Source organism: Momordica charantia, assembly GCF_013281855.1.
Source record: "Momordica charantia cultivar OHB3-1 chromosome 9 unlocalized genomic scaffold, Mcharantia_2.0 BLBB01000009.1, whole genome shotgun sequence".
NCBI lineage: Eukaryota > Viridiplantae > Streptophyta > Magnoliopsida > Cucurbitales > Cucurbitaceae > Momordica > Momordica charantia.
The window spans coordinates 27058117-27079477 of record NW_028275167.1 but is presented as its reverse complement, the minus strand read 5'-3'; the positions used below and the strand labels follow the sequence as shown (position 1 = coordinate 27079477).

General features: G+C 30.9%; 2 protein-coding genes across 5 annotated transcripts; one reads left to right on the top strand and one right to left on the bottom strand.

Annotated features, from left to right (window-relative positions):
- The first annotated feature begins 4818 nt into the window (after positions 1-4818).
- ZIFL1 (zinc induced facilitator-like 1) lies at positions 4819-13010 on the top strand. 4 transcript variants are annotated; one of them, XM_022283317.2, is made up of 18 exons: positions 4820-5146; positions 5228-5393; positions 5866-5906; positions 6412-6472; positions 6575-6677; positions 6797-6899; positions 7046-7099; positions 7239-7301; positions 7419-7468; positions 7561-7636; positions 8224-8445; positions 8946-9033; positions 9717-9802; positions 9940-10047; positions 10838-10882; positions 10964-11052; positions 11457-11500; positions 12487-13010. In XM_022283317.2, the coding sequence occupies exons 2-18, from the start codon at positions 5243-5245 to the stop codon at positions 12576-12578; spliced, it is 1476 nt and encodes a 491-aa protein (XP_022139009.1). In that variant the 5' UTR covers positions 4820-5146; positions 5228-5242; the 3' UTR covers positions 12579-13010. The 4 variants fall into 4 exon arrangements, with proteins under 4 accessions (XP_087973386.1, XP_087973385.1, XP_022139009.1 ...); XM_022283318.2 differs by having other exon boundaries at positions 4820-5149; XM_088117260.1 differs by lacking the exon at positions 9717-9802 and having other exon boundaries at positions 4819-5393; positions 9992-10047.
- Positions 13011-13909: 899 nt separating this feature from the next.
- Positions 13910-14932, bottom strand: LOC111010047 (MIZU-KUSSEI-like protein (Protein of unknown function, DUF617)). The gene has a single exon (XM_022283319.2). The coding sequence runs from the start codon at positions 14813-14815 to the stop codon at positions 14099-14101; it is 717 nt and encodes a 238-aa protein (XP_022139011.1). The 5' UTR covers positions 14816-14932; the 3' UTR covers positions 13910-14098.
- Positions 14933-21361: the final 6429 nt, after the last annotated feature.

Genomic DNA, 21361 nt, shown 5'->3' with positions numbered 1-21361 from the left:
ATATATGTAGATCAATAAATTGACGATGGACCAAATGTGTTTATAAATTACAAATTTAAAAATTATTGCTAATTTGAAGCAATAAATCGTTGTAAACTAAAATTCAAATACTAAATTGATACTTGAAACTTGAATGAAAGTACTGAAATTAAGTGTATTTTTTGAACATAGTTTTTATACATAAAACATAAAATAAGAAACAATAAACAAGGAAACGATAACGCAAATAAGTGGAGTTTCCTCTTGTTTAACAAGTTAATTTGCCAACAATACAATCTTGTGTTGCATTCCACCATGAGAACTGTTACAACATTTAAATGTCGTTGAACTAAAAAAAACACGTGAAAATAAAATTTCTTGGAGCAGTTAATAAAAATACAAATAAATATAAACTTTTTTAGTCAAATTTCCGGAAGAGTTCTCACAAATATTAGAGAATGCCTTTCGAAAAAATTTGCATGACAGATTTTAAGCAATACCTAAAATTAGTGATTGGTGGCTTGAAAAAACTAACGAAGAGAATACTTATATATATATAGACCACTAATTATGATTAATATATGTTTCAATTCTTAATCTTCTGAAGATTTTCAAATTTAGCCTTTATTATTATTTAAAAAAAAAAGGTTTAGTCTCTAATTATGTTTTAACACTCTTCAAATTAATCATTTATCGTTAGTGAATATTAAAATTAACTGACAAACATAACATAAAACGTGATAGGTTGACAAAAAATTAAACGAGATTAAAATTCAAAATTTGAGAATTTTAAATGAGAAATTAGAAATTTAGGATCTGTTTGGTAATGTACCCGTTTCTTGTTTCTCGTTTTCGATTTTTTAAAGAAATCTAAGCATTTTACAATTAAATTTGTTTATTGTTTCTACTTATTTAGAAACATTCTCATATAAATTTTGGAAACAACTCAAAACAAGTTGCTTATTTTTTTGTTTTCATTTCCAATTTGTTCAAAAACATAAATAAAATGGTTGTTTTATCATACTTGAATTCATGGATGTTGGAGTCGTGTAATTCGTTTTTTTTTTTAATTAGAAATGAAGAAACAAAAATGTTACAAAACGGGTCCTCATAGACCCCTTTCCAACTAAGCTCGTCACATTAGCCCTCCAACTTTTGTTGGAGTGAATATTTTTAAAATTCAGGACCAAATGACTTATTAGAGTATTAGTGAAAAATCAACAACTGTCAAAACGAACATACCTCAACAGTAATTAACATATATCTCAAATCAAGAGATTGTACGCATTGTATTAAAAAAAATCGCAAACTGACAAAATGATACAAAGACTCATATAAATAATCATTTAACGTAGCTAAAAAGACTCATCGCAAGTATTTATTATTAGGAAAATACTTGCCACAAGCATCGCAATCTGGTGAGAATTAGAAGTTCATATAAATAATCATAACTTCTTGTCGTTATTATAATATTATTCTCGATGACTTTTGTACCTCGAATATTTTTCTCAATAAATAATTTCAAATATAAAAAAGAACCCTCAATTATTGTCTTGAGAATAAGCCATCGGGATTCGGAGTAATAGTAAATAATTTACAAACTTCTCGAGTGTACATTCAATCAAATTTAGTGGATCATGTTGCAAAGCCATTTAAAATGGTTGAGTTTTGACGAAAAGAAATTATATTTGTAGCTGGTTGGCACTGATCCCAGTATAAGATTGACACTCTAAAAACTACTTTTCAATCCTTTTTTAAAAAGACTATTTATCTCTATTTTTTTTTAAGTAAAAGGATAAAATTTGAGATCCGAATTCACTATCTTTTGGTCACAAACAAGTACATTTTTCTTGGATCATTAGCCGACTCATAACCAACCTCAATAATTACTCGATAGGAGACTGTCCTATTCGACAGATAATCACGAGCATTTTAGGACATAGAACTCGTAACTTTGGAGCTGATTTAATTTCTTTTTTTTAACAACTACCGATTCTTCTCTTTATTCACGGGACTCCCTCGACTAAGTCTCAAGTTCCAATTTCGAGCTACCTGTGCCCAAAAGCAACGATTCACTTGTCTTCTTGTCACAAATGACGATAATTGAGTCAGGAAACTCATGTCCTATGAAGAAAAAGATTTTCAACACTAGTACAAATTCCTACCAGGAGTAGGATATTATTGTGTTATTATAAGAATTAGGATATGTGACCTATTATAAATAAATGTTTAATGTTAAGGTTTCAATTTTACATAATCCAAATAAAATAAACTTGAGTGGTTGTGGGCAATGTTAAAAAAGATTATGTATCTCGTGGATTTAGTGAGTGTTTTTCATTCATGTACCTAAGTATTATTGAGTTTAGAATACTTATAAGCTATGATACTTTTTGTTGGGACCTTTAGGGGATATTTTGAAGAGAGTTATTATAATCCAATCATTGACAATACTAGTGAATTACCACATCTGAGTAAAAGACTCTGGACGTGACCCTTAGTGGTGAACCAATATAATTTTGTTGTGACGGATTCTTGTATATTACAATTTCTTCCTTATTGGTATATTATAGTGTGTATTTGGATATTTTTGTGGAATGAAAAATCATACAGGGTTATTAATTTTGCAACACTAATGACATACTAATGCCACCAAAACAACTCCAACTAGATAGCCATTTCCATATTTTTTATTTTTAATACAACTGCGAGCAAGGAGGATTTTGAATTCCCAATTTCAATTAAATTAGTATACGTTTATCGGCTGAGTCATATTAATATTAGTGTACTTGCAATATTTTAATTCTCATATTTTAAATACATTTTCTAGATATATTTAATTTTAGAGTATTATGAAATCCAGTCATTATCGTTTATTTAAATCCACGTCCATGCGATTAAATAATAAAGTTGACGTGCAAAAATTATATAAACATGTGGGGCCATCTATAAACTTATCGAAGGCGAAATAATTAGGCTATTTAAATGATTGGAAATGGAGTGACAGGCGACAGCAATATATTATGATAAAAATGCAAAGACTAATTAAGAGTACAAACTCAACTTGGATTCCAATTAGGTGACATTAAGTATTATTTATTTATTTATATATTTATCCCATTTGTCCACTCTAGTAATTTGCTAAATAATTATTAATTAAATTAGTGTCTGCTGAATTATGGAAACGTCACGGTCTTTATATATAAATCTCAAATCAGGAGATTGTGAGTTCGATCTCGAAAATGAGAAATTATATTAAATAACATAAAATATGGTTTATATGAATTTCTAATTTATGTTATTTTTATACAATTTTAAACCGAATATATATATATGTATATTTTTTTTATTTAAAAGAATTATAAATTTTTTAGAAAATATAAATTCGTAAACAGTAAATATATGAAAACAAGTTTAATAATACCTTTGATTGTTTTTATTTTCTGGATAAAAACAAATTATCGAGACAGCAATCATCAAAACCACGTGCCCAAATAGCTGGATGAGCAAGATAATTCTTGTATTTTGTTGGATATTTAAAATTTTTTACTTATATTTAATTTTCCTCTTTTTTACCCCGTCAATTAACCCTCCTATTAATAGGAAGAATTGGTCAGACTTCTTAAAAGTCTTCGAAATGCTCCCTAACAATAAGGAGAGCACTAATATAATTTTCTATAAATAATTTTATCTCTAAATTGAGCCTTTAGTTCTCTTGCTTTGATTTTGAGTATCAAGAGAACTCACCTGAACAAGGGATTGCTTTGGAGTGGAGTGCCGAATAACGGGAATTCATATGGAGAACGTTTATAAACGTGCCGCAATCCAGAATATACAGGCTATTTTTACCTCTCTGTTTTACTGTTGTTTAATTGAATTAATTATTTATACTGATTATTTTAGAAATTTATCTTCTGTAAAAGTTAACTTCCAACCACATTTGTATCTATATTCAGTTTTTAATATTTATACAGAAAAAAACAAGGGTATATTATAATAAATAGTATTATTAAACACAACAGATGGGTTGGTCTGGAAATATATATATATATAAATGTAAAATTAAGTACGATGTAGAATTTTAGATCTTTATATGAAGGAGAAATTATATTATTTGCGATTAATTTATAAATTTTAATTTATAAGTTGTTGCACGGGTTATAAAATTAAAATAAAATGATTGCATATTTTAAATAAATAGGGGATGAAAAATTTATAGTACTACTACACTAGCACTTTGTTTATTCACGCTACAAATTTTTTTTTATAATTTTCTTTTAATATTGGTAAGCATTAAGTGCTTACCTTAAAGTATTTATCTTCATATCTAATTTAGTGTATTTTATTTTTTTATATACTCACATATTTGAATGGTCAACTTTTTAATGGTACCTGTATGGAGAGACAATTGTCTATACATTAAAAAATCATGGTTAAAATATTATTTTGATAAATATAATTTAAGTTTTGGTTAATTTTGGTCATTATATTTTTTAAATTTTGTTTTGGCCTCTATACTTTTAAAGGCATATTTGATCTAAAAAATATTATTTATGTAAGAAATTGTAGTAGGTAATAGAACCATGCAATATATTTTTCTTCATAAAAGTATATTTGATCTAAAAAATATTATTTATGTAAGAAATTATAGTAAGTAATAGAACCATGCAATATATTTTTCTTTATTAAAAATAAAGAAATAAGGACGTTACCTCCAAAATTTTCCTAACCCAAATTACGTGGGAAAATTTCCAATACTATATTTGTGTAGTAATTGAATTTCCTCAGTGGTAGGCATCTAAATTTTATCCGATTAGTATTAAAACATTTTTAGAAAAGTGGACCTCATGTAGACTCTCGAGTGGGACCGTGATCTGAAAGAGGCGAGTGGGCACTGGGCGCCTCCTCTGGCGCATGCAGTGACGCTCTGCCAATTAAGTTCTCTAATTTTTGATTTGTCTTCAAATCGGCGGAGAGAAGAATGATCTCTGAGATGATGTCAGACATGGCGCTTCGCCGCCATTGAAGGTGGAGGAGAGGGTTGAAAATCCGAAAGAGAACGGAGAAAACTGGTGGCAGCGAGATTCAAGGAGGATAAAGCTTGATTTGTCTCTTTGGCTGTTTGCTTGGAGCTTATCTACTTGTATTTTCGCGTGGAGATCGGGTTTCGGTTGTAATTTGGAGGAGTTTTTTCGTTTTCCTTTTGCCTGACCTCAACTACAAAGGCATTGAGTTTTGTTTTTGTTGTTAGGCTCTAAGAGGGAAAATGGCGGAAGGAAGCCGGAACAGATTGTTGAAGGAAGAGTATTACTACTTCGAGAACTGTCCTGGATGCAAGATGGAGCGCCACAACCAGCTGCACCGCGGCTTTCCTCTCCGCCAACTCGTTATGATTTCGCTTGTTCTTCTGGTCACTGGTTCGATTTCTCTTCATTTTCTTGCGAGTTTCTTTTCTGCCAAACGCAACCAGTCTTTCTCTTCAAGCTTTACTAGTCGGATACCGTATTCCATAGAGAAGCAGCGTTCGACTCGTAATGTTGAAATGGGGAGACGATGCGGCTTCAATCTTAGAAATTAAGTTTTTGCAAATCAAAATACTCAATGAAGAATTTCTCATATATTCTGCTCTTAATCAGCGAGGAAACTGATATCTAGCAATTGAACTGCCTGGAAAAGATAAAGTCAAGCAGTTTTTTTCTCAACTCTCACGGAAAATATAAAGAAAATGTCACCTGCAGGAAACAGTTGGACATATAATTTTTTTATTGGAGATCGATTGTGACATTTCACTAAACTGATTTTACTGCAAATTTTTCTCGTCGATCTTTTATTTATTGTGTGGTTCAACTTTTGCACCTTACTCTTTAATTTTTTCTTTTTCGTTTCCAGGATTACCTATATCAGGTCTTTTCCCGTTCCTGTATTTCATGGTAAGTTTATATCTATCGGAGTTTGTGTCACATATTCTGAAACGGGAAGAGAATCTGCAATTGTGCATTTTGTGCTTGCTTTTCCTGTTACTGTTTCACATCTTTTGATGGAAAGAGAAGGCTGTCAAGTGTGCTGAGCCATGAATGCTACAGCTATAGAATTAGGATCTGACAGGGGAGACCTAATCATGTTAGTTTAAGCTCTTTGGGAAGTTATCATAAATAAATTAACGTAACAGTCATTAGTTGAAGAATGTTCTAGTAAATTCATTCATTATTGCGGTAGTATTTCAAGCCTAGCAATTTTCAATATTTTATCTTTTGCCTTTATGTCAATCTAATTGAATATCCTAAGCTGATAATCTCATGATTACTATGCATTTCTTCATCCATCTCAATTAGCATCTCTTTAACGTACTCCCTATTAGGCGAGTTAAAAAGTTGGCTGGGATGTAAATAATCATGCCCATTTATTAATTTTCTGATCATTCCAATTTGAATGCAGGTTCGGGATTTTAATATTGCAGATAAAGTGGAAGATATTGGGTTCTATGCTGGTTTTGTCGGTAAGGTTATTATGAACATTCTACTTTTTCGTTCAATTTCCCTGTCATTCATAGTACTTGAATGTTCTATGTTTTCCTAACAAATCCTCATACAATTTGTAGGAGCTTCTTACATGATTGGCAGAGCATTAACATCTGTTTTCTGGGGAATGGTGGCTGATCGCTACGGTCGAAAACCTGTTATTCTTTTTGGAATTGTTACAGTGTTAGTTGCTGAACATTTATATCTAGAAGCGATGCATCTGGGTATTGAATTTCATTTGCCTCAAGTCTCCAATACAACTTTCGCTTCAATTTTCTGTCTCTGTTGGTAACTGGTTGCAGGATTATATTCAACACCCTATTTGGCCTCAGTTTAAATTACTGGATGGCTATTATCACAAGGTTTCTTCTTGGAAGTTTGAATGGCATACTAGGACCAATAAAGGTATATTTCTTTTAGATGAATAAAATCTATGGTCCAATATATAGGCCTATTATTGGGACTTGAACTTTAAAGTTTGGTTCTTACCTCAATCCTTTCTGTTTCCTCTCTAGTTTTCGTATTTTTATAATTATGAATTTTATTGTCAGGCATATGCAAGTGAAAGTGTTAGTGAAGAATATCAAGCTTTAGCTCTGTCATCTGTGAGTTCTGTTTCTGAAAATAACTCTCTCCATCTCTTCCTCCACCCCCCTTTTTTGGTCCTGATGTTGCATTTGTTGCTGAAGATTTTGCGTTTAACTTATCTCCAGAACGAATACTAAATCTTTGATTTAACTTCAGATTAATACAGCATGGGGAATCTCATTGATAATTGGCCCGGCTTTAGGAGGGTTTCTTGCACAGGTATTCTTGGTTGTATCCCTCAGTTAATGGAAATAACGCTGAACGTTTGAACTTTAAATTGTGCAAGAATACCTTTTCGCTTCTTTCATTCTTTTGATCTGAACTGATAATCATCAGCCAGCGGAGAAATTTCCTAGCATTTTCTCCCACGAGGGCTTGTTTGGGAGGTAAATTCGCTGTACGCTTATTTTTACAGTTGCCATAATTGATAACTGTCCAGTAATGTGCTTACAAGATACAACATGGTACTTTGTCGCAGATTTCCATACTTCCTGCCCTGTTTTTGTACATCACTCCTTGCAGTAGCTACATTAATTATCTCTCTCTGGCTTCCGGTATGCCCTCTAGTTGGATAGTCATTTCTTCTGATTAATCAATTTATAAATGGATTTTCAATATTTTTGCGTAAATTAGGGAAGATTCTTATTTTATTTTTTAACCATTAATCTTCTATTTTGGTATTTTGAAGGCCATTTCTCAAATATGGTTTAATTTGGGTTTTGGTTTCTTGAATCATTTTGCATTTCTGGGGAAAGTTATAATTTCTCTTGAAATTTTGTTAATAATTATCATTATCTATTCAACTGCACGGTCATCTTCAAAGGAGATAACAGGACTCCATCATTTAATTGGGGCTTTTGCTCCCACAAAGTTTTGTGAAGAAGACAACTCTCATAAATGGAGGATTTAAATATTGTGGTGACCGACCTGATGTTATATTTTCTATTTGAACATCTTCTGTAAGTTTAAAAATTTGAGAACTTGGTGATCTTTAACTCGCTTACCCATTCGGCCATTCTCTTCTCAGCTTGAATTTATGAGCAACACATCATTTGAAGCCTTGGTTCTCTCCCTCTCCCTCCCTCTCTTTTCTCAATGACATTTCAAGCTATCCTTACTCAACTTCTTGTCCATATTGTAGGAGTCACTGCACATGCACGATGAAAATGTTCCATCACCTTATAGACCATATGAAGCTGTAGAAGATGAAGAGCAGATTGGTGCTTGTGATGGAAATGAAGAAACCCAAACAAATACACTAAAAGAACTGCCTTCTAAGCCAAGTCTCTTCAAGAATTGGGAGTTAATGACATCAATCCTTGTTTATTGCATATTCTCACTTCATGATATGGCTTACTCAGAGGTATGTCTACCGTAAGTCAAGCCTGTTCACTTATGATTTGCTTTTCAGTTTCATCTCTGAAAATAGATTTATTTTGAAAGGAAAAAGTTCGCATTTTCTTGAACTAAATTACTTCTTTGGTGATGTTTTTAAAATATTGTGTTGTTTACATAAGTTGGTGAGACACGGGAATTTAAAAACCATTCTTGTGCTTGTTTACTGCCCATTTTATTTGTAAACCTACATTCTAACAAAATTTTCAATATCATAGCTAAGTTTTTAAAAGCAAAAACATATAGTTTTCAAGATTTGTTTTTTGTTGTTGAAATTTGGCAAGATTTTCATTTTTTACGAATAACGTTGGAAAAAAACAAATAATGGGGTAGCAATGAGTTCAATTTTTTAAAAGAACAAAAACATTATCAAAGGTGACCTTTGCAGTTTGTTAACTGGAATAGATTTTAGCTTTTAATGTTGGGAGATGATGAACCATTTGGTGAAAACCACATTCTCTACTGTAGATATTTTCACTTTGGGCTGTCAGTTCCCGTTCACTTGGTGGTTTGAGCTTTTCATCTGGGGATGTTGGTGAAGTCCTTGCCATCACAGGTAGATGCACAGTCCATAACCCCATCCCGACAGCATGCACCCTCGTACATTCTTGCATTAGTTTACAATGCTTCATGTTCAAAGTTCCAAATTATAATGCACATTCTTAAATTTACATCTAGTTACTGAAAGTTTGTTGAAAATTATGAATAAAATTATTTTATAAATTTTAAAGAAGCACACCTGGGACGTCTTTTGTAAAGGACATAACTTTACATAAAAGAATACGTTCTTTATCAAAGGATTCAACTTTATGTCAATTTAATTATCACATAATTTATGAAAAGGTGGTTTCTCTTTCACTTTTCACATTTTGCAATGTGTTCTCCCACATATATGTTAGTAATCAGTGTTATCTTGGGAGACAAACAGACAATTGTTTGATATAACTAGAGTAATGCAGAGGAGACAAAATTGTCTTAAGAAAACAACTTCTTTGTTGGGTTCGGATAAATCGGATTCATTATATTTCCTATTTTTCCTATTTTGCTATAACAAAATTCTGCAGTCGGTACTGATATTTCAGGTTTACAAAGCATCTTACCCAATAAACTTGGAGCCATGATAACCAAATATTACTTGTCCCTCAAAACTGTTTTTAAGTGGTGAAAAACATGGGGTCTATTTTAACATCAATTTGTTTCAACTAATTGTGTTGCAAACTTCTGTTTACGTGCTTTTAGGTTTCACCCTTCTTGTGTTTCAATCCTCTTTATACCCATATGTGGAGAGGATATTTGGTCCCATAATGGTTTCTCGTGTTTGTGGGGTAAGTTTCTGTATCACTTTCTAGCCTTACATTTGAATGTGTATTTTTTTGATGTCGAGATTATGTGTACTTTCAACTTTGAATCGGTGTGGAAGCCATTTTAAGTCTTAGGTCACCTAATACATTGTATGTTGCAGATACTGTCGATCCCCCTGCTGGCAATTTATCCATTTTTATCCTTGTTGACAGGAGCTGCCCTTTACATCGCCGTAACTCTTGCATCACTCTTTAAGAATCTTCTCTCTGTAAGTATCACACTAAAACTTGAATTTCCCATTTCCAATGATCTGCAGTGTACAACATGATGATTCCATTGCTTCGTATTGTGGATTACTGTGAAATCTTTTAACGAACTTTGAAAACTTCACATTAGGTTTGTCCGAGGAGAAGCAATAAGCTTTATAGTTACCAATAATTTTTCATGTGCATTACCACCATGTAAGGGTATATATTTTAATATTTCATCACAAATACGAGTAGAGATTGAACATCTTTTAGGAAATAGAGATGCTTGAGCAACTTAAATATGCTCAAATTGATTAATTTTATAAATTATTGAACCATTACTAATTATTATTTTGGTATATTTTTAATATATCATGTATTTTTTACTTTGAATAAATAATTTTTATTTAATCATTGTGGTTTATGAAGAATTATATGTCATAAATAATTTAAGACAAATAAATTTTAAAATATAGTATTTACACGTGTATAACAATTATACAAGTGGAAATGAATTATGCAATAACAGAAATGTAAAAGAAAATGTCTTTAAAATGACTGAAATATATAAAAATTCAAAATTAATTTATGCAATAATTGCAGTCGAGAAGAGTATTCTTAAGAGATGTCTGGACGTCATTATAACTTATAACTTACATGGCGCCAAAAACAGAAGAAAGATAGTGTATTATAGGCCAGCCAAGCAATTTGCTTTCTTATCATGTAATGTTAATTCACAACCAAAGTTTCTCTTACTATCTTCCACGATTTAATTTTACTTGATCTATCAAAATTTTCATCTGTTCTCAGGTCTCTATCACAACTGGTATGTTCATCATACAAAACAGAGCCGTGGTAATAATATCTCTGCCTTCTCTCCTTCTCTCACAACATATACAAGAGCTTGGATTGATATATCCGACCATCTGTATGCAGGAACAACACCAAAGAGGGGCTGCTAATGGCATTGCTATGACAGGAATGTCTCTTTTCAAGGCAATTGGTCCAGCTGCAGGCGGTTCATTGTAAGTGCACTCCACATTATGTGAATGTTTAACTTTACAACACACATCCAAGTTTAGGTAGTCACTCTCATTTTAACTGGCCTCGACACGTGTTAAATGCTGGATGCTTTGCACTACCGCTGCTAAGTTACTTTTTTCTTAAAATCTTCAGTACAACTACAAACGAGAATAACAATGCGATGAAAAAAAAGTTGTTATAAATTTCATGGAAATGTCAATAATCTTGATTTTACGGCTCTATGTAAACATTGAAGAAAATGTAGATTTTGATGGAACCTTAAATTGTTATGCATTTGCATGTTTAGTGCAAATGTAAAAGACATGTTTGTTTATATTCTGATAAATTTAACTGCAAATAATTGTCACGTCAATTGTTATAGCTTTTGAGATAACCTTCTACGCAGACTTTCTTGGTCACAGAAGCGTCAAAATGCTGCTTTTCTCCCAGGTACATTTTCTTTTTGCCAATTCTTTTTCCTGCATGAGATTGATTGTGTTTGGGCAGAATTCATTATTAGGTGTTGTATTAAGGCCATCCTGTATCCTTCTCCCCACTTTTAGTTAACCAGAACTCAAAAATGTTTAAGATAAATTTTTATTCCTTACTAGTGTATAATTCAAATTCAAGATCTTAAAAAACTATCAAGGAAATCCCAATCAACTCCAGAACCCGCTAGACTTTAAAAAACTTCTTGGACGTCAAAAACCTCTTTAAAAAACCTTCAAATTCTCCTTTTAGCTTCTCTAACACCTTGAGATTCAAAGAGCCCTGTTAATTGGCTCAAGGGAGATTCCCAATTTATATAAAAAAGATACAATTGGAGTGATACTAAGAAGATTAACATGGCTGGCCCCTGTGCAAGGATGACACGCACGAATCAAACAATGAAAAGCTCGGTTTCTTATTAAAAAGAACCCCAAATTTTAGATTTTAGGTAAATCAGAGGTTCAACCCTCCACAAGATGCAGTCCACGTGGAGGATTTAAAGATCCAAATATTAGTGTGTTTGTATAAATTTTAGACTTCTTAATTTCTCTGGCGAATTTTAGACTTCTTAATTTCTCTGGCGTCATGGAGTTTGGTTACGTGACCAACTAAGCATTGATTTTTCACTTGAAAATTTTGACCAAATGAACTAGAAATTGAAGGACCGATTGAGTTCAATTTACTTGTTTGTTGATATACTCCTACTAGCAAGCACAAGATAAACCTCAAATTAATATTGCAAAAAGACATTGACCAAGATGAGTTTCTTCATTAAAAACTTGTAAATATTATGGTTCTGTACTTGTATTATCTGTTCTATTACCTCTCATCCATGAGCCCTCTTCTATTATTTTCACAGAATTAGAAGATTGATTCATGATCTTACAGATTGGTACTTTTTAATAAAAGATGAGGAAAACCAGTAGCTAAATAATGATCTCTTCCAGGTCCTCAAATGATTTTCTTCATCCTAAATGTGATCGAAGCAATTGGAGTGCTGTTGACATTCAAACCATTTCTTGTTCCCCGCCAAAACTAGACCAAACTCAAAATACAATGAAGTATAGCTCAAACACTTGGCTGCACCAAAATCTCAACTCATTTGTTGATTCTCCTTCATCAAGGATTCGGAAGAGGCCATGTGACCTTGTCGTGCACGTGCCTTCCTAACCGAACCCAGCATCGTGATCGACCTTCTTTGAGCTCGTGGGGCTCATATATGGTTTTTTATTTGCACCTAATCAGGTATATTATTTGACTTGTTACAATCAATAAAGTTAGATTTTAGTTTATATATAACCATAAGTCATTTGTATTCTTTAAATTCTAATAGTATTTATAGTTGATCATCAAATCTCCGACCAAAACATTACGGGTTCGAACCCCACCCTATATATTGTACTAGAAAAGGAGAAAGAAAAAAAACCTTAGTTTTTCATCCTTCTACAATCACTTTGAATATGTTTTTCAACTGTCACCATCGTCAAGGAGCTTCACTGCTTTTATTTTCATCACATAATCATATATTTGAGTGACTTCATTTCCATGTCAATTTCTTTGCAGTTGAGTGTGAGCTAAATTAACAGGCCCACAACCCCATTGCACAAGCTTAATTTTTGATGAATTTTTATTTTGCCTTCATCTAGTATGGTAAGCCATATCATTTCAACCTTTCTTGTATCCAAGAAAATTGGTTTTTGCCTTTGAAGTGGGACGTGGCAGAGCATGAATGATTAAATTATTTTTTATATTCTTCAAGTTTCACTTTTTCTATTAGATTTTGCCCCCTCAAGGTTCATATTTTGTGTAAGGCAAGCGATAAATAAATATGAGGTTTAGGAAATAATACTATAATTTATTAACAAATATTTACATTTTTTTCTATTATATAAGAATGGAAAATATTGTGTCAACAAATTTTGCCTGCATGCACCTCTGCCAAAATATACATCAAACTTCACCAAATCATTAGTTAGTTTTCATTTGGTGCTGCAGCTTAAAAAATATTCATTTTTTTTTACTCATTAAATCCTTACCGATAAAATCCACACAACTAAATTGAAAGTATGACCTAGATCATGTAAATAAAAACTTACCTCGGATTCAGCATGGTAATTAACGGGACAATTTATGAGGTGTATAAGCATTAAATTGAAACTTCTGAAATCACCTCAAGTATAACTCAATGATAGTTATATACTTCAATGATAGTAATCATTTACTCTTTTCTTATCAAAGTTTCGTACCAAATCCTGTCTAGAAAGACATTAGATATATCCTTTTGAATGTATATATATATTTTCACATACCCTCTTTAAGTTCACTCAATAAGTAACATCAAAGCCTTTGGAAAAATAAGTAATACCAAAATAAACTAAATTAGATATACAATAATAATAAGAAAATATAAAGATTAAGATCCTGAAACAAAAACATAAATATTTTACTAAAACATTATAACTATAAGTGACGAACTACTATAGATACCTAGAACTAAAATCAAAACCCTAACTATAATATTTATTATTAAGGTAAGAAATAAAAAAAAAGGAAAAAAAATCAAATTCTAACCATAAAGATACTGAGTTCAGCGCCATTGTTGGCGTCAGGATTCATCATGTAGAACGTCTCGGAATCCTTGGATCCAGTCACTCGCTCGAAATGCGCTCTCATATACGTCAATTGATAGCCGTCAGCCGCCGCGGCCGCCACTTCGTCGGCCGGAATCACGCCGGCGCCCATCGACACAGCGGAGAGCGTCTGCATAATTTTGAGATCGTCCTCCGTCGGATCTCTGCGGACGCCGTAGCCGGATTTTCTTCCGTTGCAGTACAATGTCCAAATCGGCTCCTCCAGAATCTTCCTCTTCTGATCCGCCGGCCGCTTCTCGCACTCCAGGGCCAGCCGGACGAGCCCTAGCCCTAGCCCCAAATCCTGCAGGATTTTCCCCGTCGGAATCGCGAGTTCCAGAATCAGCATCGGGAGACACCTAGGGCTTTCCTGAAACGCCAGATTCACTCGCGATTTCCGGTACCCGAAGATCGTTCCGGTGATCCGCGCTCCGCCGTGGCCGTGGCCGTGGCCGTCGTGGAGCCGATTCATGCTTAAAGGAAATCGGCACGCCGGAGACAGAATCGGAAGCGTGCGGAACACGGAGCGGACTTGCCGGAGGAGTTTGTTCGTAGGCTTTGAGAGACCTGATCGCTTTGGTGAAGGTTGGAGCGAAATCGCTGGCCGCGGCGGCGACGGCGCCGGAGATTTTCTCGGCTCCGCCATATCGTCGGCGAAGAATCGTGGGAAGCATGTAAATGGAAAATGGGTTGTTGAGAGTAGTGGAGAGTGTTGGTATATATGAAGAGGGAATTATATCGTGGCATGCACGATTGGATTTATGGAAGAATTGATTTAATAAATATTTAGTTTTCTTAAAATTATTTAATATCTTGACTATTTTCATCATTTTTTTCAACACTTCTTTTCTAAATATTTTTCCCTAGACTCTCGCACCATGGTTTTAAATATTCGATACATCGAAGGAAAAATATCAACAAAAATGTCATTAATATATACATAATATTAAGATTAATTATTTTTAACTAATTTAGAAATAAAAAAATATTTATTTGTTCATTTAAATATTTTTTACGATTTTTTTAATTTTTCTAAACTTTTATAGAATTATCTGTCGATATTGACATTCTATAGACTACCATTAAAATTTAGATAAATAGAAGAGAAAAATATATAAAAAAAGAAAAAATATTTATTATGTTTTTTTTAATAAACTAAGATATGTCAAATTTTTAATGGTGACTAACAACAAGATAGAGATGCTGATCTGTGGCACTTAATATTTTTTTTATGAAAATTCTTAGTATGTTACTTTTCATGATGTGTGTGTGTTTTTTTTTAAATAATACCTTAGGAATATGAGTGAAGATTTGAATGTTTATTCTACTAATTTTATTGTCATTCGTTATGAGATTATTTAAAACAAGGATTCAATAAACTTGACTAAGATCAATTAACTTATCTCAATATTGAAATGAAATAATGATCATGAACCAACTTTTTGCTAGTGAGTTCATATAATTTTATCGTGGCCGGTATATAACATTTTAAGGTAAAGATATTTTAACCATTCAATTATTATTTAGGTTGATATTAATGTTGTTTTGAATTCTCTTAAATAGGGATAGGATTATCACATGCTTAATAAATATTTTTAAGAATATGCGATAATCGAAGTATATATCACCTTTTATATTGTTTATTTTTTTGGGATAAATATCACCTTTTATTGTTGTTCTTAATGTTTTAAAATTTTTAATTTCTGTCCTATATTTACTTCATAATTATTTTATTAAATCATACTAAATTGAAATTGGATAACATAACAATGGCGTGGCATTTTTTTTAGAAAACAAAAAATATTCGAACTAGGGTTGTTACTCGACTTCTTATTCCTTCCACACCTAAAATGAATTATACAATAATTTTAATAATTTGAATGGCCACTTAATTTTCTTAGAAAATGTATACCACAAAAGTCATATAGAAAACATGGGAATTTAATTATATATGGTCGCTCAGTTTCCTTTGACTTTCTTTAATTAACTTTATGGTTTTTTTAAACAATAATATATAAAAGTTTATTAATATTATAAAAAAATGCTAGCGATAGTATTAGACACGTTTACCCCTTCTTTTCAACTATCCTAAACGGCCAAGGAGAAATTTTCTTTTCCAAATATATATATCTAAATTAAAGTCAAACTGATCATATAATATGTAAAATTTACTACAAATTTATGACATTTTTGAAATACATATCATACTTAATTTTCATTTTTTTACCTCTTTATTTTTGTACTCCGAACATAAATCAACGAGTTAAAACGTATATTTTCGACAAAAAAAAATCACGTGTCCAAATCTTCAACCTGTCATTGTAAAAAAAACAATGCCCATTTATTTTAGATGAAATAAATAGTTTTTATTAATGACATAAATGAAACTACACACACTTTTAGATGGGTCAGCAGTATTATATATTTTTTTACGACAAAAGCACATTTTATGACCTTTTAAAATTAGAAACTAAAAGTCATTTTAATTAAAATAAAAAATAAATCAATTAAATTATAAGTAAAATAAAGTTAATTAAAAAAAATACCAACAACTCAATTGGTCAAGGTATCTATTTCTAATTAAGAGATTTTGAGTTCGAATCGTTTCTTCTTACTTATTGTACTTAAAAAATTTTAAAATAAAATTATTATTTGAAAATCTTCCTATAAATAAAAAAGGCCCAAACTATAGTTTTCTATAATTTCTAACCAAAAGTCCTTGAATCTAAAGACAATTTAAAACAAAATTATTATTTGAAAATCTTAATATGAATAAAAAAGGCCCAAGCTATAGTTTTCTATTATGTTATGTAATTGAGGATAGTATTTGGGTATTTTTTAAAGTCAATCCCATTATTTAGATAGCTTCAATTTAATGTTTGAATTTTTTTAATACAAGAAATGACGTGAGGATTTTCATGTTGGTAATTCCTTGCCTTTTAACATCCGAACTAATTCCTATTATTTAAATAGTTTCAATTTAACTCCTTGTATTTCAACCATTATTTATATATATGGAGAAGTAGACTACATATAGTTTGTTAATAAAACACATAAAAAATTAATTTACAGGTGGCAAATTATGTAGGTGTGTTTTTTAACACAATATAATGCTATTCGTATCAAATGCTCCAATGTTCATATATAATACGATGTGTTTCTACTTTTTACTTATTAAAGAAAAAATATAATATTATATGTGGTTTTCATTTTTTTTTCTTTTACCCATCTAACGTCTGTGGCTTTGTATATAAAATTCGAAAGATTTTCTTTGATCCCTCGTTAAAGGTTGTAGGCAGCCGAATCATGAGTTTCGGATGTTGTGGTAATAAAGTTTATATCCTACCATCACTCACTCACATGAATATAGAAATTTTTTGAGGTCAATATTAAATTATATTCAAACATTTTTCTATATAATCAGAAACAAAAGCAATTTTTTTTTCTTTCAAGGAAAACAAAAACCATTATGATAAATGAATTTTGAAATACTCGAACTAAAACCGCCAACAAATAAAAATCATTTATCATTGGGTATGCACTTTTAATCAAATAATCTATGAAACAAAGATTAATGAAATTGTCAAAGCGAACATAACTCAACGGTAATTGACATATATTTTCTCCCACCTCTACATGTTGTACTGGAAAGAGAAGATTAATGAAGTTGATATATGAGAGGGAGATGACAGGAGTGAATTGAATGAGACGAAGGTTCCAAATAGAGAAAAATATAATTGGTTGGAAATACACCCAACACTACATTTATTAAATTATACGTAGCCTTTAATTCTGTTCTGCTTAGTATTTGAAAGGACAACAAAATCAAAATACATTAATAATATTGAATTCAAGTATTGTACCCAATTTTGTTTCAAGCAACTTATTGCAAAATTACTCTGAGCAATTTCTCCACACCAACCATTAAATATTAAACAATTCATTATCTTTTAAGTTAAATTTTTATTTTTGCATTTCTCCTTACTAGTGAGTATTAATATTCATGGATTCCATCTAAAAACTAACTCGTAATAGGAGTAGCCTATCGTAGTTCTTTTGACTCATCGATCTTGGTCGAATATCATTTTTGACCCGGATCTCAAGTAATTATTAAAGGATTTTTTTAAATAATGTTTTTTTAAAAAACAAATGACACAAACAATATAGGTTTGAAAGTATTTTCAAAAGTAGGGTAGTGAAATCGCAGTCATTGGGTACGATTTCACGTAAATCGCATTTAATGGTGAAGTATATCTCATTCAAAGATTTAAAAAAGAAAAAAAAGGCAAGATTAAAATCCTAGAGAAAAAATATCCTCACGTGAAGTATATATCTTTTTTTTTTTTGTTGATATATATATATATCTTTTTTTTTTCTGCTAACAGAACTACGTTTTGACATGCAGGGCCAAAACTGTGCATTTTGCGGCTCCTCTAAATTCTCTTCCAGGAGATTTATTCGTGGAAATTTTGGCGAAAGTGGCGGTTGTTCACACGAGATTTCTGGAGAAATTATATTTCGTGGAGTTAACTTTTATATTTGTAGGATGTGTAGTATAGTTGATTCAATCTCTAATCTTTATCCTCTGACTCCTTCTCTCGAACTTGATGTGAAGATTGAGATGCTTGTTCTTGAATTCAGATCGAAGTTCTATGTTCTTCGAAAGTCTTCAGATTGGTTTTCGAATCAAGTATTCAGAGAGTTTTCAATTTTGTGTGAATTATCTCAATTTTGAAATTTTGAACCCTCAAAATGAATGAAATCCCCTCTAACTCTATTTATAGAGGTTTCCATAGGTTTAGTGGGCCATTGGGCTTGGATAATTTTGGGTCAAGCCCAATTATTTAAATGGATTTATTTAAATTTAAATATTAATCATCTATTTCATGCTAAATTGAGTTTTGGGCCAAATTTGTAAACCAAATCGATTCCAAGCCCAATACTCATATGACCCAATTACATATTTTAATTGTCAAATTGACTTTAATTTTAATTTATGATTAATATATAATTAATCCCTAAATAAAATAGATAATGATGTGGCCGTTTATGATTGACCGAAAATTTTTGGTTCTATAAATGCCCCTTTTCGAAATTTATGCCAAATATAATTGTGGTTGAATTTCGAAAATATTGTACAATAAAAAAAAAGATGAATTTAAGTGATAATTTTGAAAAAAAATATTAATCGTGGACCAAGATATCGTAGGTACAATTAAACAATGATGTGAGTTTCCTTATTGAATTTGGAATATTTTAAAAAATAGTTTCAAACTAATTATATTTAAATAAGTTTTCTACAACATTATATAAAAAAAAGTCCTAACAAACTAGGGGCCAATTTAAACCCAAATTTGACATTAAATAAAGTAAAATACTTGGTTCCTTAGAAGGACCAATGTTGTTCCACCGTACAGTTTTCCTTGAATTTAGAATATCTTAAAAACATGGTTCAAATTAATTATATTTAAATAATTTATTTTTACAATATTATATATATAAAAATTGTAGGGGGGCAATTTAAATTTAAACCCAAAATTGGCATTAAATAATTACGGTCCTTTTTAATTAAATTTTATCGCTTAAAAAAGGGAAAAAAAATATAGGTATATATTGTTAGATAAAACAAAATCTAATCCAAAGAGGAAAAGGAAAATCTTCTCCTTAAATGAAACACAGACAAAATTAACTACAATTAATCAATAAACCTTGAAATTTTTGAACCAATATCATTTATGGAAGCTTTTTTTTTCCTATTAGGAAACTGATTTTAAACCCCTCACTCTCTATTAATTTCTCTCTTCCTCCTATAAATAAAACTCTCTCTTCGATTTCTTTGTATCACAAATTTTGCAGAACACCCAAGAGAGAAGAATACGGCGTCGTCGAGACAAGAAATTCGTTGAGCATTTTATATATATAATGGGTTTGCAGATCAAAAGAAAAGCCCATGTTCTGGGACCTGATCATCAGTTTCAAAGGTATTCGAGTCTTATTCATCAGTAGCTCATTGCTTTTTTGGGTTTTAGGGTTCGGATATCGAATGATATTTTAGAATTTTAATTTTTCTTTGTATAAAAGAATTAGTTATAGTTATGATATATACGTCTTCATCTATATCTCATTGCTTCTTGGGAGGTTTTAGGGTTTGGGTATCCAATGATATTTTAGAATTTGTTTTTCTTAATTTTTATAAAAGAATTAGTTATAGTTATGATATATATATATATAATATAATAATGTGTGGGGTGAAGATTCGAAATCACAATATTCTAGGATACCTTTTATCCCCTTAAATATGCTCAAGATGCTGAGTGTGAGTAATTAAGCAATGAAATTAAACCACTATTATTGTACTATTAATTAATTATAAGTTAAAACAAATCAATAATTATTTACTATTATAATTTATAATTCTGATATGCACACAGACAAAACTTAATTTTACTACTGCAAAACCTTTCTTAAATGTTCGAATTCTCATACAAAAAAATTATTTTAATAACTTATTTCTCATGCCTTCCCTCACCTCATATTTGGAGGAACCGCTTAATAATTTATAATTAAAAGGTAGAAGATATTGATAAATTTTTCTTTGAATATTTAAAAATTTTCACATTTACAGGATGAGTTTATTATTATTATTTTATAATACCACATTATAATTCAATCTTTTTAATTTAATTTGCTTCTTTGCACCAATGAGGCAACCCAAATGGTTAAGAGTAAAGCTTTTCAAGAGAAAAAAAAAAGTTGAAATTTCCGTTGCGAGAAAAAAAATTTTATTTATTATTTTTTAAAATCTCATATGAATAAAAAAAAAATCCCTAGAAGTTACTACTATGTTTTGTAATCGAACTACTTAAATAAATAACAATCCAATATAATTACATAAATTTTCCACGTGTAAAAAAAGTTGCCTTGAATTGTTTTTTGTTTCCCTCTGTATGTAGTAGTAAAATATTTGTATACAGTATACACTGTTAAATTATAACCATTAATAAAGTGGGAGCCAATTTATCCAAAATTAGCATCAAATAAAGGAATTTTTTAAACATATTTGGAAAATATTGTAGTTTTATTCATCCCGTGGAAATTGTTGGAAGTTTTGAATAAATTTTTTTTTATTAAAAATGAAGAATCGCAACTTTTTTTTCATGATAATGTGTCTTTTGACATCCCAATATGACTA

Coding starts and splice junctions, on each gene's coding strand:
- LOC111010047 (XM_022283319.2), bottom strand. CDS start 14,815: ATGGCGGAGCCGAGAAAATCTCCGGCGCCGTCGCCGCCGCGGCCAGCG.
- ZIFL1 (XM_022283317.2), top strand. CDS start 5,243: ATGGCGGAAGGAAGCCGGAACAGATTGTTGAAGGAAGAGTATTACTAC. Junction 5,907..6,411: donor TCCCGTTCCTGTATTTCATG/GTAAGTTTATAT, acceptor ATTTGAATGCAG/GTTCGGGATTTTAATATTGC. Junction 7,469..7,560: donor CACGAGGGCTTGTTTGGGAG/GTAAATTCGCTG, acceptor ACTTTGTCGCAG/ATTTCCATACTTCCTGCCCT.